The sequence below is a fragment of the Rhinolophus hipposideros genome (genome assembly GCF_964194185.1).
Source record: "Rhinolophus hipposideros genome assembly, chromosome: 2".
Taxonomy (NCBI): Eukaryota; Metazoa; Chordata; class Mammalia; order Chiroptera; family Rhinolophidae; genus Rhinolophus; species Rhinolophus hipposideros.
In genome coordinates this window covers 49,090,338-49,107,448 of record NC_138048.1, presented here as the reverse complement: position 1 = coordinate 49,107,448, position 17,111 = coordinate 49,090,338, and the positions used below count along the sequence as shown (strand labels likewise).

The following is a 17,111-nucleotide window of genomic DNA, read 5'->3' as shown; positions in this document are numbered from 1 at the left end:
CTCAAGGTCACCTTGCCTAGCTCTGCATGCATCGACCCCGAGAGTGAGGCTTAAGTGCACAGAGGTGAAATGTGGGGCCCACAGTCCTTGGTAGGGCTGGGACGTGACTCTGGCATTGCTCTGTCCACTCCACAGCCCTGCTCTCCTTGGCCTCCCTCCGTCTTCACTGCTATACGCTCCTTTAGGACAGTCACTGGGGTTTGTCTTTTGCCCAGTCAGGCTTAATAAATACTTGGTGAACAAATCAAAGGGAAGGTGAACTGCTTTCTCTGTCCTTTCTAAGGAGGGAACAAGAAATGCCTCAAGCTGCAGCAGAGAGATTTAGGTTAGACTGAGAGTAGGGTCAGGCAGGTAAAGCTTCCCGCAGTGGCCCTGCTACCCCGAGTCTGCAGAAGCCGTGAAACCAGTCATCTCCTCTGGCGAGAGCCACACTGGTTTGCGATTTGCTTGGGGGACCCTATGCAGCTCTGCACACAGAGTTGACCCTCGACCCGGCCTCAGGTTTCTGAGGGGAGGGCCTCCCCAAGTGCACTTTTCTGTGGCTCTGCTCCAGCAATTCTGTCTGAGGAGCATCTCCCTCCCATCTCAGGCTGTGATCAAACGTCTCCCAGAAATGGACAGACGTCCTTCCTCGGGCCCCAGCCCACTGTGGGCCTGAGCTCACAGCTCAGGGATCTTGTTAGGGACAGGAAGTGCTCCTGCCTGCCCGAGATGAGGGTTCAGAGGAATGCTATGTGTTTTACACACACTCAGTGCCTGCCTTAGAAAACAGCCTGGTCCTGGGACTGGCCCATCTGCCAGGAGGCCAGGGCTACAGCCGCTCGCCCATCAGTTGGCACAATTTCCAGGATGAAAACGGAAAGTAGAACAGGCAAGAGAGGCACGTTGCCTCATTGACAAGCCTGGGTTGTGAAGCCTGTGTCTGCTTCTAACACGGAGGATGTCTCCAGGGGCTCCGTTACTTCTTACAAATCTAGACTGAACCAGGAAGCAAAGCCCAGCATGGGCTGTGACGCCTGCCCTGGGAGGCCGTGCTGGGCATCTGTCCCCAGCCGTGCTGACCAGCATGTTCATGGACAGGGCTGTTCAGGGCACTTATCAAACGAGCACATAACCAGGACTGCCCTTTCCTTGTTTGTTTGCTTGTTTGTTTGGGTTTTAGCCTCAGGAAGGATCCAGATGTTTCTAGTTCTCCAGTTGTTTTTGGTGGTAAAGCTGACGACCTGAGCTAGGAAATGAGGGATGTAGGGGATACGGGTCTCAGAGCCTCCCACATGACAGATAACCAGCTGAAAATCTGCAGTTGAGAGGGACTCATTCAGCCCACCGCCTCTCAAGCACATCCCTTCTTGGGTTTTTGTTTTTATTTTCTCTCAGAGCTCTCTGTCACCACACTGTGACCACCAGTACCTGCCGTCTTCATACTCTTAAAATGATACCCCAGGATCCATCTGTGGGACCCTGGCCCCTTTGGGAATCACAGTGTGAGGAGTGCCTGGACTTTGGAGGACGTTGTGTCACATTATTGGCTTCCATTCAGAGTCAGATGGAGACACACTGTGTGTGTGGGGGGGTGCGGGGCGGGCTGTCCTACTGGGTTCTTTCTTTGTCACTCTGTTCATATCTCTCCCATTCCCCCATTTCCTAGTGAGGAGAATGTCTTCTCTAAGAGCAAACGGGGCAAGAATCGGAACTAAAACAGGACACCCAGGGTGCTCAGTAAGGCCCACCGGGGAAGATACTTTTTCTCCTGCAGCAGCACCCCGTTTTGGTCGGGAAGCCTCACCGGGGACTAGCCTTGTTCCCTCCTATTTCTCTCCTCGTCTTCCCATTCATGGAGGAAGATTTTATAAGTGGGGGCCTTGTTGATTCTTTCCAGAGAGGAGGGCTCATGTCCTGAGTTTCTGGGTGCTGGGGCAGGGGCCTAGGGTTGTGAAGCTCTCCTGATCCACTTGGGGGGAGGGTGTGTTCCAGAAGGTGGGAAGTTCTGTTTGGGTGGGTTCAGCAAGTGGGCCCACAGGGTATGGGGATGGGAACCGGGCAGTGTGTGGGGAAGTGTGATGCAGGCTTTAGTTTGTCCACCTGGGACTCTGTTGTGCAGTCAACATGGGGGGAAAGCCCCACAGAGGCCTGCTCACCTGTATTGACATATCAGCCCAGCTGTGCCATTAGTTTAAGCCTTTCTTGGGCGTGTGTGTAGAAGCTCCAAGGCGGAGGTCCATGGGCTGCGCTGGCCTCCAGAGTGTGAGTTCAGGAGCAGCTTGGAGATGGGCTGAGTCCTGGCGGGGCAGAACCGGTAGTTCTGGGCAGCGCTCTGTGGGAGCCAGGGCTGGAAGCACATCTGGATGGTGGGTAGAAGGCAGGGTGAAGAGAGGAAGCAGGTGCTGGGGTCCCGGGCCTGGCTCAGGCCTTTGTCCTCTGTCCTGTCAGGGCTGGTCAACATCTGTTGCCTCTGGAGGTTTCCGTCTCAGGCTGGGAACTCTGAGGACACAGCCTCTCAGAATGTGGCCTCCCCAAGTGCCCAGGACGGGCCCCCAGCAGATCATCTGACTGCTCGGACAGTGGTGGGATAGGGTCAGAGGCGTCTGCTTGCTCCCTGCTGATTTCAGGCTCTGCTTTCTCTTCTGAACCTGGAAGGATTCCATTCAATTTTCCAAACATCTGTGTCGCTCCTCTACTTGCTCAGCCCTCTATGTGGGGACCCCCATGGTGGACAGTGGGTCCTCCTCAGAGCAGGCATTCATCACCTGGTGGCCCAGGTAGAATGCTTGGTGAGGCCTCACCGGGCAGGAAAGAAGAGCTTTCTCAGAAAGTCAGGTCTTGGAGGTCTGGCTGGGATTTGCCAAATCGAGAATGTCTGTGTGGCCGCTGGTGTGGAGATGAGTGGGAGTGACAGTGGCTAGTGCTGAAGGATCGGGGCTCTGGCCACTGTAGGTGTTTGCATAAAGGCTGGGCACGATGGCGGTGATGAATATAAAAGCTTCGTCATTGACTCTTTATGTACTTCATGTGTTAATGTCCTTTGATTTCATCCTCACTGCAGCCCACTAAGGAGGGTATTGTTGTTATCCTGGTTTTCCAGAAAATCAAGTCTCAAAGGTGACCCAGCTAGTAAGAGGTGGAAGTGTGATTCCATAGACAGACCACGTGCGGGGTGTGGCCAAGGGCCTTGGAATTATAGCGGGTGAGCCTGGCCAACAGGCTGTTCAGCCTAGGATTCTCACCCCTGCCATTTCTGCTGACACCTGGGAGGTGGGGGTGGTCCCAGGCTGCTGCCATGAGGAGGAGGAGGGGTGGGAAACTTTCTCAGGATCTGAGCTGCCCTGGAGGGCACCGGAGTCTTTGTGAGCTGTTTCCGGAGGAGTTCTAGACAGGCAACTCCCAGTCACTCTGAGGTCCTTAAATGTGATGAGCTGTGTTCTAGCCCCCATCCCTCCCTCCCTAATCCTTCCAGCTCTGGAGGGGGCCTTGGGAGTTGTGGGGCATCCCACAGGGCTGTGGGATCCCAGCACTGGGCTGTGTGGGGAGAGCAGAGGGAGGCCCCATTGCCTCCTTGTCTGGGGACCTCAGGGCTATGAGGTCACTGCCCCAGGGATCACAGATCTCAGGCCAGGAAAGCGGGTGTGGAAAGAGCTGGGGCAGTAGCAGCAGACAGATTTATTGTGGCTCTGCTCGCTTTAGGTGTTTGCCTTTCCCAGGCCAGTGGGCTGGTGAAGGGAGGGAACGTTAATCTATATTCAGGTGATAGATTAGCTTCTCTGAGTGCAGGAAACTTTCTCAGCTCAGCCAACTGGGGCCTGCAAGGTGGGCGGGGCTGGCCACGAGGGCGTGTCCTTGGGGCAGTTTTCATGCTCTTCTCCTGGGCCTCTGTCAGGAAGTAGGTGCTAGGGGAGGGCTTGCCAGCCCCACCCCCAGAGTTTCTGATTCACAGGATGGGGCCCAAGAATTCACATTTCTAGCGAGCTCCCCCGTGCTGCGAGCTCCCCCGTGCTGCGGCTGCTGCTGGCGTGGGGATCCCACTTTCAGAATCGTCGTGCTGGAGAGTTGAATGAGCACCTATGGTGGCTCTTCCCTTGCCCAGCCTTGCAGCGTGGACAGGTCTGTCGTCGGAAGCTTACCCTTTCCACCTTTCGAAAGCCATGTCCTGCTTTTAGGCCCTGGCTCAGAGGACACCTTCCCCTGTGGCCACACTGAGAACCCATGTGCTGGGCCATCTGTCTTCTTTTTCGCATTCTGCCTGGTTTTATAGTGCTGATTGCACACTCCCTGAGGACTGGGACTCACTCTCACTAATCCTTGGGGGGCCCCCCATGTGCTTCCTGCATGTGCCTCTTATAGCCCCTGGCACATAGAGGAACTCTGAGTAGGTCTGGTGAAAGTGGGCCATTGTCACGGTTGAGTCATTCTCAAAACCAGGGAATCGAGGTCCAGATGGGGAGGGGATTTCACAGGGACCTCCTAGGCTGGTTAAGGGTAGAGCCAGAACTAGAACCTGACTTCCTGGACTCCTAATATATTTATTCCGTCTGTATTGATAGCTTTACAGAAAAAAATTCCATAAGCTTAAAACACCAGCTAGTTTTCCAAGTCGTTTTTGTATCTACAGAGATACATTTATGTAGGTGTAAATGCAGTCTGCATAGCGAGAATTTTGTCTGCTGGTTTTTGTGGTTGTTTTTTTTTAACTTAACATTTTGTGTACTAATTTTCTGGTTAAGTGTACAAATGAATGTTTTTTGTGTGAGGTCCCTGCGTTACTCGTTGAATTCTCCCAGCAACACTGAAGGGTACGTGTTCAATGCCTGTATTTACGTGGTGGCGCTTCCCATGGAGGTGATGTTCTGTGGGTTGCTTCGCGTTTCCCAAGCATCGGACATGGAATTGGTGTTTGGAGTTTTCATTGTAGGTCCCAAGCTCTTTCTACTATCCCAGGCCTCCTCTTATATTTCTGGTTATGTGCCCACTGTACATTGTATGTAGTCGATGGATTGGTTACCCAATTTGATTCTTTTTTAAAAATTTAGGTGAAATTCACATAACAGAATCAACCATTTTAAAGGGTACAATTCAGTCGCGTTGAGGGCCTTCACAGAGCTGTGCAGCCACCACCTCTTGGCTAGTCCCACACATTTCATCACCCCCCCAAAGAAAACCCCACACCCCTTAGTAGTCACTCTTAAGTCGTCCCTTCCCCCAGCCCTGCCAACCACGAGTCTGCGTTCTGTCTCTATGGATTTACCTCTTCCGGATAGTTCATATAAATGGATCATGCAATCCGTGTCTTTTTGTGTCTGGCTTCTTTCACTTAGCATAATGTCTTTGAGGTTCACCCACAGTGTACCACGTACCAATACACCATTCCCTTTTATGAAGGAATAATGTTCAGTTGATGAATATATCACATTTTGTGTATACAGTCCCATTCTTTTTGGTGACCGGAGAAATCCGAGTGCTAAGATTGGATGCTAATGTTTGAGAAGAGAGGGGGTCTAGGAGAGGAGTTTATTGATGGGGGATAGACATGGCTCCAGGGCAGTGAGAGAGTGGGAGAGTGGTAGGGTGTCTTGAGAAGGTAGAGAAGGCAGAATTGGTGGTCAGGGTTGGGACTGGGTATGTGACCTTGAGGGATAAAGTGGTCAGAGCGGGATGATGAAGCTTGGCAGGGAGGGCAGCTGAGGGGGTGTCACATTCCTAGAACAGAGGAGCAGTCAGTTCAGGGAAATATGGTGGCTGTACTCCAAGGATGTCCCAAAGCCTGGATGTGAATGGCTGCAAGTTGAGGAATTTTGATCCAAAACCAAGGGATGAGCTGGTGTCCAGATGGAAAAGGTCCTGGATTTCTGGAGAAACAGGAACAATAGCTGTGGCCTGGCCTGCAGGGCGGGTATGCGAGTGACAGGCTGGCAGAGGATGGCAGTGTCCCCCCAAGAGGAGCTGACGTGGGGCAGGGGAGGAAAGGGCCTGGGCACTGTCGAGAACCTTAAGGAACCCGGCTGGGTGGGGTCGTGGGAACACCAACTCGCTCAATCCCAACTCACCCTAGTGTCCCTGTCCCTCTCTCATGACAACAGTCAATGTCCATTAGCCATTGTTTGTGCCATTTGAGGGATCACGGGAGAATGGAAAGGGAATAACCCTGAGTCTCAAGAGCACAATTTCAGGAGGAAAGTAATCCCTTTCCGTTCCTCCTTATCCCCTCCAACTTGAATGTAAACACCGCTTTGCTGGTCAGTGGCACCAGACAATTGTCTTTGTAACTGACTGGGGAGTCCTTGGGTGAGTGTTTTTAAATGCTGGTTTTATTATTTTCCAGGTGTGATATGGCAGATCAGGAGACGACTGCCACTAAACAGATAGTTTGGTGCTCACAGTTCTCAAGAGGCGTGGCATGCCACGTCCTAGCGGGCCACATTGGAAGCACGAGGGTCCCTCAGGAGGCAGAGAGGGGAAAACATGGGGGAGAGCCTTTATTGCAATTTCCATGGGAAGGAATGGGTGAGGCAGAGTAAGCAGGCTTAGGATGGGCTAGTTTGAATAATTTCAGTGGGCTCTGAGTTGTCTGGTACCTGGCCCTGGGGTGGTGAGGGCGCGGGCGTGGCTCAGCGGGTGGGTGGTAGGAGCTTGATTAAGGAGGCTGGGGAAGGAAGGGCTCTGGATTGGTTGGTTTGCATCTGAAAGCCTTTCCACACAGGCGAGAGGCAAGCCTTTTTCCACGCCTAGGATTGACTAGGCTCAAGACGCTAAAGCATCCAAAACACAGAAAAATAAAAGGATTGGTACAGTCGGCGACACCGACAGCCATGTTTTCAGCATGGTGTACCTAGCCTAGCCTGGGTGCACCTCCTCTCATGCCCTGCAACCTTCCTTGCCTCTCACAGCTACCTCGGGTCCTGAGGAGAGAACAGAGTTGGAGTTCCATCCTGTCTGCCTCGGTGGACTCTGGGTCTGGAAGCATTTGCATTCCAAGACAAGGAGGACTTGGAAGACTGACCCAAGAGGCCTTGTGTCTGCCTGTCCATCTCTGTCCGCTGTAGGCTGGGGCTCAGAGAGCCTCCCCTAGGGGCTGGGGGAGGAGCATGCAGGAGTGGGGCTGCTGTGCACGGCTGAGGCCCTGCGTCTCTTGGCAGCAAAATCACGGCCATGGCGGCAGGGAGAAGAGGCCTGGGGAGCCTGCACTGGGGGCCCCACAGGCCGTCCCCAAGCAGCTGCTTCAGGGGCTGTCCCAGCAGCAACAGCCAGAGGATAGCATCTCTAGCACCTGTGCTGCCCACTGCCCTCCGTCTGTCACCTCTGTGTTGTCCAGCAGCTCCCCAGAGGCAGGGAACGTAGGTCTAGTTTTCTCTGTGGGGCATAGGAAAACCTGAGGCGCAGAAGAGGCCAGATTTAGGGGCTCAAATTCCAAAGGAAACACATTTACCAGACCACCTGACAGGGCTTCTCGCTGAGAGCCGGTTGAAGATTGGATCCAAAAAGATGGACTAAGACAGAAATCTGTCAGCCGTCTTCCCTTGTAGGTGAGGGATCTCACCCCCCTGACATGTCTCCACACACACACACACACACACACACACACACACACACACACACACACACTCTCACAGCTGATGGGGGTGGAGGCTCCCACTTCTTTTCTGAGCTGCCTTCGCACCCAGGAGGCCTGTGCAAGTGTTTGTTCTGGGCATAGTGCACATTCTTCTCTTCAGAACACAGCTGGGGAGATGGAGCAAGGCAGGAACCAGGCCCCAGACACAGGCGGGAGACATGGGCCGAATGCCCACCTTCTGGCCCCATCCCGCTGACCATGGCTGAGTGAGAAGTCCCGGCTGTGGGGTGGTGAGGCAAGGAGCGAAGGTACCAGAAGGGCCTCTGCTTGATGTTTCTAACTGGCCAGCAGCTGGAAGCCAAGCATGTCCGTCCCGTGTGTCTGGTGGGGACAGTGTTTGTCCAAAGTTGGAAGCTACAGGAAGAGGGAAGGTCTTCATCTGGGTCTGTGTGGTAGGCACGGGGTGCTTGTTAATCAGCCATTCGTGCTGCATTTACAGGTCCCCTTCCGAAGCCTGCAGGTAGCGTCTCTCTGAGCTTGGCCCAGGCAGGGTTGTGACTCACGGTGCTGATGATGCTGCTTCTGCTGGCGCCTTGCAGTTGGCTGGTCTGCCTCCTCCAGTGTTTCCTGGGTGGGCCTATCTGTTCTTCCTCACCGGACTTCAAGTTCTTTGAGGGAAGAGGACTGGGTCTTACTCCTTTCTTGCAAACTAGCCAAACTCAAAATGTTTGTTCAAGTTGGGAAGATCAGCATCTGCCTGTAGCTATCATCAAAGCAGCGGGGAAGGAAGGAGGTGGGAGAGAGAGAAGTCCCTTCTGGCTGGAGGGGTTGGAGAAGGCCTCACGGAGGAGGGCGTGTGGATGGGAATGCTTTCCAAAGAGAGAGAACACTGAAAGCGGACGGCATAGAAGGGTGAACGTGACAAGGACACATACCGTATTTCCCCGAAAATAAGACCGGATCTTAATTTTTGCTCCAAAAGATACATTAGGGCTTATGTTCAGAGGATGTCTTATTTCTTCATGTACAACAATCTACATTTATTCAAATACCGTCATGTCATCTTCTTCTGGAACGTCGTCATAATGTACTAAATGCGTCCGTCTGGTTGATGATCTTAACTGGGGCTTATTTTCAGGGTAGGTCTTATTTTCGGGAAAACACAGTAGAATGGGAGGACTTAGGTAGGGTCTGTGAGGGGGGCTGTGTGAGGAGAGGACCCCAGTCCGTTGGCTGGCTCAGGGATTCCTTCTTAATCTCATGACAGCAGGAGCCCTCTGGGAGCTTCTGATCCATGTGGTTGATTCATCCATCCTGGTGGTGGTCTGGGGGTGGATGGGAAGGAGGAGAAGGTGGCATCCTTAGGAAGATGGGTCTAAGAACCGATTTCTCACTGCACTGGGTCACTCAAGAACATTGCTTGAGGTTTTTCCTCGTAGTGATTCTGTTAGTTGGATGTTATGAATGTCCCCATGTCACCTATGAGGAAAGTGGACCCAGATCACACAGGCTGTAAGTGGTGGAGCCACGATTGAAGCGCAGGTCTCTCTGGCTCTAAATCTGTGCTCTTTGTGCTACTCCAGACTCTGCAAGATCTGCAGGCACTGGTAAGAAAATCTGATTTCATTGCCCATCACATTAGTATTGAGGGATGCTTTAATGGTGTCCTTTTCTTCTCTTTTAAATTGCCAATCTTTAAGTATATAATATTTTTCCCTTCCAAAAAGAAAAAAGTGTAGACGTGCCTAGAGTTTCCTTTGAACGCTCTCCCCAGCTGTGGTCCTGTGAGCTGCTCTGCCTTGGGATGGGAAGGTTGGTAGAAACCCTTGCTTGCATTATAAGGCCCCCTTTGCCTTTCAGCAACCTGCCAGCATTGTCAACCACACGGCCACCAGGCTTACCAGCAGTCCAGTGCTGTCAGACAGCCAGACTCGATTCCAAGAATAGTAACCTTGGCCCAGAGCCACGCTCTGCAGCCCTAGTGTGAGTCTGGCCCACGCCGTATGTTTGGACAGTGGAGGGGTGTCCTCCTTCACATTGACCTTAAAAGGTCCTGCTTGTGGTTTAGGCATCTGTCACGTCCCTTGATAACCAATTGTGGTTCTGCCTTCTCTTAGTTTATCTGAACCCACCATGGGCCTGTTTAGTCATTAGCCTATCTCCTCTCTTTGAGAGATGGGGGCCAGGGGTTCCTGTCCAGCTTGGTAGAACGCACATCCCTTTTTTGCCCTAATCGTGGTGGCTTTAAGCTCTCGGGCGCCCGGCACTGATGTTGGAAGTGCTGGTGCACACATCTGCCTTATCACTGCCCTTGTCCACGTGACTTTTCCCTCTGGACCGTCAGGCTTTGTCTGTGGTGTGTGACCTAGGCAACTCCTCATTGCCTGTGGGTTCGGGGGGAGGGGAGACAGGCACCATGAGGTTGGTCCTCTGAGTCTTCTCATATGTTTGTAAGACCCTTTCTGAAACAGGCCAGGGTCTCTGGGTTGCTTTGGTAAGAGCTACGTGTCACAGCAGGGGCGTCAGAGAATAGGGGGAAAGTGTGGGGAAAAGTTCTTCCTGCCATGGAGAACGCTGACCAGGGAGGGAGGTCAGGACTCAGGATGATCCCAGCTTTCTTCCCCATCCCCACTTGTTCCGGTGAAAACTTACACAGGTGTCCCTGGGCAAAGCAGTAAATAGTCACATAGGTAGATACCTCTCTTTTCCATGCCCAGCTTCTCCACTTTGGCCCCAGCCACTAACTGGGGTCCGAGGAGCATAGGTTGAAAATCACCTCCTCAGACATATGCTTGTTTTTATTCTAAGTGTCAATAGCTACAAGAATGGTCTTTTTTTTTTTTTCCTCCCCGAGGTAGGGGAATGGGGCAGTGGGATGCCATTCCCCACCTGGATGTGAATTATCCTGGTCTTTGATCTCCTGAGGTTTTGCTTTTCCTGAGGAAAAGTTCTCAGAGGTTTGACGTTTCCCTGACCAACCCTGGCCTGGGCCTGGGCTGAGTGTCCGTGTCGCCCTCACCACCTGTCTGACCCGTTCAGACCTGTTGGAGCCGGAGTGCTCTTGGGGAATGTCAAATCAGGACCGTTATTATCTATATTTTCCAAAATAATTTATGCACATTTAGAAACTGAGAAAAGAAGAAAAAAAAAGCAAGCACCATAGTCCCCACTCTAAATCATCACTATGGGCGTTATGGTGAATTTCCCTTGAGTTTTTGTGAACATATATGTGTGTGCTCCCAAGGGGAGCAAAACTTCTTTTTCTTTGTAAAATTGAATTACAATAATGCAGAACCAGCCCTTTTAATAGCCTGCTTTTTTTTCGCATGCCAAAAGCACATTCCATATTTGATGCTGTTTTTTTTTAAATAGCTGCATACTATTTCATTAAGTGGATTTACCGTTTCATAGTTGAGCCATTCTCCTATTAGTACGCTTTAGCTCATTTCCAGTATTTTAGTGTTCTAAGCAGTACTGAGATGAAGGTCCTTGCACATAAAGCTTTTCCCTTATTTAGGATTCTCAGAAGTAGAACTACTGGGTCAAAGAGTTTGAACGTTTCTAAGGCTCTTGACACATATTGCCAAATTGCTGTACAAAAGGACCAAGCTGGTTTGCATTCCTGCTAGCAGGGTAAGCGGGTGCTCTCCGGCTGCATTTTGAAGCAGCTGGCTCCTTATGTTACAGACGAGGAAACCGAAGTGCAGAGCAGAGATTTGGAAAGGCTGGTGATCCAAGGGCCCACAAGTAACTCAGGAGCAGAAGTGATTCTGGAGCCCAGGTCCACAGGCTCCCATCTTTGATTTCTTAACTTGGCATCTATTCCTATTTTAATAACATTTCCTTTTTTTGAGCTGTGCCCGTCTCTCTTCGGGAGGGCAAAGAGAGCATATAAGCCTGCTGCTTCTGAACCACGTCTGTTGCCCTTCCTGTAGGTGCACCGTGGAAAGTGTCTGGGTGTCCAGGATTTAGGTCCTATCCTGTCACTGCCTTTGCACACTTCACTTAACCCCCTGCCCTTCTGTTTTCTTACGTGTTAACTGGGGATATTCATGCCCGATCTGCCTGCTTCACACAGTCAGTGTGTGAACTGGTTCATGCAAAAAGCACCATAATGTGGTAAGGAACAATACAAGTGAAACGTGCTAGTATGGCTATGGTTATTCCTGACGCATTCCTGGGATGGGAGAGTCAATGTTAGGACACTAAAGGTCTAAATTAATGAACTAATTTGTAATACCAGTTGGTTCCAGAGAGAATTTGAGGCATCTATCAGAGAGGCATACCTCAGGGTAAAACAAAACTAAAATAAAAAGCGATGCCGTGCAACAATGTGTGTATAGTTAACAGTCCGGTACTATACACTTAACATTTTAGGAGGGTGGATTTCATCTTTTGTTCATACTAAGTCTTTGAAATCTGTTTTCTAGATGATGCTTACAGTACATGGCCTTTTAGACTCGTTGCCCTTCAAGTGTTCAATAGCCACAGGCAGCTAGTGGACACTGTGGTGGAGAGCTCAGCTCTAGGACATTCCCCACTGCTTTAGACTTTCCCCCTTAAACTTGCCTGGGAGGCTATGGCTGTGATGTAGAGAAGCGGGTGAAGGGCTAAGGCCTGGGGGAGACAGAGAGTCAGCTTCCCCAGCCCTGTGCCTGGGGCATTCTAATGGGGAAGCTGTGGTGCTTGTCTAGGGAGTGCCCAGTCTGGTGGAGGAAACTGCATCGTGGGTCCTCTGGGAGCCCCCTGTCTAACTGGGAAATCTCAGAGTGTAATGAAAGAGAAAGTTCCTCCCTCGCGGAGTTTGCAGTGAAGTTAGGAGTTTGGAACCCAGTCAGATGGTCATTTATAGCAACGTTGTTGTAGATGTAAGCAGCTCTGGTGACAGACTATGATGGGAGGGGGACAATGGCCTGAGCAAAGGAAATGTGGCAGGAACAAGAAAACTGGGACAGAGAAGAGAGGAGGTTGGAGTATGTGTGGGGTGGGTGTGAACACCGTAAAGGTTTAGATATAGTCTGATAAGCCGGAGCAAGCTATTTTAGGCACGTGAGGACTGATTGGATAAAAATGGTATTTTAAGGTTACCCTAGTGGTGAAGGCCATGCTTGACGGTTTGGAGCAGGGGACAGTGGCCTGGAATCTGGATCTGAGGCGATGAGAGGACAGGGGCTGTGGTGACAATAGATGGTAAGCGTATTCAGATCCATCCTTGCCAAATCTGAGAACTGAACACTTCTCGGAGTCCCCATGCCATCTCAGCCTGGGGATCCCCAGGAGCACCTCCCCAGATGGTGTGATGGCCTGTAAGATGGGCCTGAGTGGGGGCGCATACTGGCGTCTCCACCACTCTGTAGCCAGGGTGTGTGGGTCCCAGCCAAGGGGCTGGTGGAACCCTGGCTTTGGAGGGAAGGAGGCTTTGTTAGAAGTCACTTGGGGGTCTCCTTGGTGATGAGACCCGCTCTCCAGGTCAGGAGAGCTGGTTGCCATGGTAATAGGCACACATTGCCAGTGCTCTGAGGAGGAGGGCAGCAGATGGCTGCTTGGGTGCTGTGGGGCTCAGGGGGTGGGACACCCCAGACAAGGGGGCCCCTGAACCCCAAGACCTGTGAGCAGCTCTGTGGGTGCCTGGTGCCCAGCAGCTGGCTGGACTTACTGGAGGGTTGGTTAATCCTTAAACTTTCCTTCTTACTCTTCTGTCCCCTCTTCTTCACTCTCTTCGGCAGCTCTCTGTGCTGTGTCTCCCCCACAAGGACCCCTTCACTATTTTATCTCTAAGATAAAACAAAACTTGACACAGAGATAAGGCTCCCTTTTCCTGATCACTCTTCCCCTCTGGTCTGAAGAAATCCACTTAAGATCAGAGGGGAAACAATGGTTGGGAGTGGGAAAGAAGATCCTTCCCACCGAACAGAAGAAGTGTTTTAAGCTAGACATCAGGAAGAACTTCCAGACCTGAAGATTAACTGCTGGAATTGATAAGTCGATCATTCCTTTCCTCAGCAGTCTTTGAGGACAGGGGAGACTCCTGTCTGGTGAGGTGGGAGAAAAGAGGGACCTAGTAATTCTAGATGTTTCTGTGCCTCCCCGTGGGCTATGCCACAATGAAGAGTAAGCAAAAAGTCAGTTAGGCAAGGAACAGAGGAAATTGTTGGCAGGGTCCCCTTCCCTTTCACCTAGTTCCACCCATTCTCAGGAATATCAGGACAGAGACAAATTTAGCCCTTCTATTTTTTAGAGTTTATGGAGGAAAAAATTAGCATAAAATCTTTATTGGGCAAGGGACATTCCTTCCCAGCTGGACCTCCTTTCTTCCTTTCCCAATTCCGGGAGATCACATTGTGAGTGTTGCTCCAAAGTGGTGTGAAGGGTGAGACACGTGTGTGATGTGTACACAGGCGTGTACTCCTGCGTGTGCTCGAGAAAGCAGGGCCCCTGACCCGCTGTTGTGCGGACATGGGTTTTCAAATCTGCCAGAAGTTTATTGAATGCCCTTTAGGTGCTGTTACTGTGGGGAATCAAACAGGCCGTGTGCCATCTGCACGCAGCTTACTGTCTAGCTGAGTGGGGGAGGCGGTGGGTAGGCAGCTCCACTCAACATGGGATGGAACGGAGTTCAAGGGAAGCCCCAGGTGGGAGCCTGCGCGGGGGAGGAGGATTTCAAGGGGCAGAGTGGGACTTTGACAGGCCGAGAGGTGGCGGGTTCCCTGAGGTATGATGAAAGGTCTCCACATGCCCTTGAGGCGGGGTCCTGTGAAGGTGGGTGGGTGTGAAGGTGGGTGGGTGTGTTCAGGTAGAGGAGGCAGACTGGGGTTGGAGCTTGGGTGTGGAAGGGGCGATAAGCCATCATGGGACCACAGTGGGAACCAGTGTTGGGGGCATTCCCTGAGTGGCCCACTCATCAGATGATTGGCCCAGAGGATGCTGGGACTGAGATACCCCTCTAGATACTAGGCGTGGCCTGATGGGCCTCTGAGTGGGGAGAAGTCTTATGTCCTTGAGAGTCGGGGACCCCTCCTCTCATCACACAAGGCCCGTGGAAAGTGGGGAAAGTTGGAAGGGCAGTTTTCGCTTACAAAATGAAATTTGCACAGTAACCCCGCCTCTCTCCAGAACCCTTGGCTGTGTGTGGCCTGCTTTTCTAGATAATAACGAATTTATGCCGGCATTTATTATAACTATTTCTGTGGAAGTCTTCCTAAAATATGTACTTTGACTACCTCTTTAAATAGTTGCTGATATAATATAACCTTGTCTGGGTGACTTGGCCGTCATTGTGTAAGTTAATTATCATCTTCTGCTACACGGCGGGCCTGGTCAGAGGGATGTTTGCTCCTACACGAAATAGTCCAACTATGTACTTTTTTGTATGATAACTAATGTATACTTTAAAAATCCATTTTCTGTCTTCTACCTCATTAATAGGTTGTCACTTTTCACTTCTCAATGTTAGCCCAAGCAGCTTTTCTCCTTTCCCACCCTAACCCCACCTCCGTTTCTTTTTTTTAATCTAAAAATGTCTTTGTTTTCATTCTTTTTTAACTTTTTATTTTATTTTATTTTACCTTATTTTAACATTTTTTTCATCAGTTTCAGGTGTACAAAACAATGTAATAATTAGACATTTATCATTTATATCCCTCACACAGTGACTACCCTCCCCCCTACCCACTACCCCTCTGACATCGCACACAGCCATTACATTTCCACTGTCTCTATTCCTAATGCTGTACTCCGCTTCTTGTAACCATATACATATATGGTTATATATATATATACATATATGTAAACTTGTAGTTGGCATTCATTATTGTTCAGCTTCAGGTGTACAGTGCAGTGATCAGGCATCTACATCATCCCTAAGGTGGCCCACCTCTATTTCTAATTTGCTATTTCTAAATTGCATGAGCTTCGCAACTATATGATTATAACTTGTGGAAATTAACAGTTATCAGGTAGTTAGTGTTGACCTGAGATTGTCACTTAGGAATGCTCATGAATACGAGTGCATAGTCTAAGTGACATCTGTTTTGTCTCAGAAAGGCCTTTTTGTGCCTTTCTGGGTTCTCAGCTATGCTACAGAAGGATACGGCCCTACTGTAAATACACATTCTTTTTATTCATTCAAAAACAACCAAAACCCTGGAAGGGAACATCCGTTGATTTGTTAAGGTGGTAGGATTGGAGGCTTTATTATTTCTGATTTGGGTGAGAAACGTTTTTTAAAAATAAAATTCAGTTAAGAGAATAAAGAAAAATTGTTTTAAAGTTAGAAAAACAAATGTAAAACGTTACCATCTTAAAATTTCTTGTTGTACATAGTGTGTGAGTGTTTTCAGCAGCCTGGAGGGACGAAGAGGAAGCTGGGAATGAGCCCACCCAGGCCCCGGGGCTGGGATGAGGGTGGGAGGCTGGAGTCTGGGGCTGGTCTGCAGAAGACACCAGTTCATGAGGACAATAGCTGCCCGGCAGTGAGCCCCTGGCAGGGCCAGCCCAAAGGAGCTCTTGGTACATGTTATCTCGTTCTCACGTGATGCCACACCCCTAGGAGTTAATGTCCTTGTCCTCATTTTACACGGGGCCTCTCCTTGGAGGAGAGGAATAACGTGCCCCGGCCACAGAGCTCGAGCTCGGAGGGAACTGGCCTGAATCAAGACCTGTTCCACTCCCAGACCCCACGCTCCTTTTGCACCTCTCAGGGGAGACTGTGTCTGTGTGTGGTGGTGTTGGGAGGGGTTGGTTAGAGTTGGCTAGAAGCCTAGGTTTCTGTGCCTGGCTACTCACCTTTTTGCCTTGTTTGTGGCCTGATTACAGAGACTGAAGTTCCGAGTCTTCCTGCTGGATGCCATGGTCTAGGCCTAGTGCATTTAGAGTCACCTGTCCCTTGAGCCACTAGGGATGAGGGAGACTGTGGTGACCTCCCTGAGGATGCTGGTATTCTCCCCCTACCAGAAAAGTGCTTGTCCTATGGGCATCTGGTAGAATGAGTAAGAACAGTGTGTGTGTGTGTGTGTGTGTGTGTGTGTGTGTGTGTGTGTGTGTAGAGAGAAAGGGGGAGGCAAGGGGGAGGAGAGAGAGAGAAAGAGAGAGAGAGAAAGAGAGATCAGAGAAGAAAAGTCATAATGTCCTCTGCCTGGGGGCCCAGAGGCCTAGGTTCAGTCTTGGCTTGGCCACTAGCCCTGGCTGACTGCCCTTAGGCCAGCCTCCTGCCCTCTGGGCCTGGGGCTGCGAGTATGAGATGCCAGTTGGAGATGGTCTCTTGGTCTCTAAATCTGTGGTTTATGAGATGCTTAATGAGCACATCCTAACTTGCAGACCTCAGCCCATCTTAACCATTCCTCAGACTTTCTAAAACCTGGCAGGTTTTATCCCATCTAGAACTCAGAGCTTTCCATTCAAGGTTTCTCCAAGGAAAAAAGCATTTATTGCATTTGCAGCCCTCTTTCTCCTGTTCATAAAAGCCACACACATCCCTTGAAGACAATCTGGGAAATTAAAAAAAAAAGTATAAAGGAGAAAATGTAAAATCAGCCTCATTTTTACCACATTGATATTTCCTTCTAATCAT

General features: G+C 50.5%; 1 protein-coding gene across 4 annotated transcripts in view; it reads left to right on the top strand.

The window, feature by feature from the left end:
- The window catches only part of ADCY5 (adenylate cyclase 5), a 153,724-nt gene that overhangs the window by 32,236 nt on the left and 104,377 nt on the right, over positions 1-17,111 (top strand). Inside the window, exon 1 of one of the 4 annotated variants that reach the window (XM_081026198.1) lies at positions 12,648-12,733. The exons of the other annotated variants lie outside the window; for them this stretch is intronic. Within the exon in view, the coding sequence (XP_080882324.1) occupies positions 12,731-12,733 (3 nt within the window). The 5' untranslated portion in view covers positions 12,648-12,730. Of the gene's footprint in view, positions 1-12,647; positions 12,734-17,111 lie in introns of those variants that run through there. 4 annotated transcript variants of the gene reach the window in all.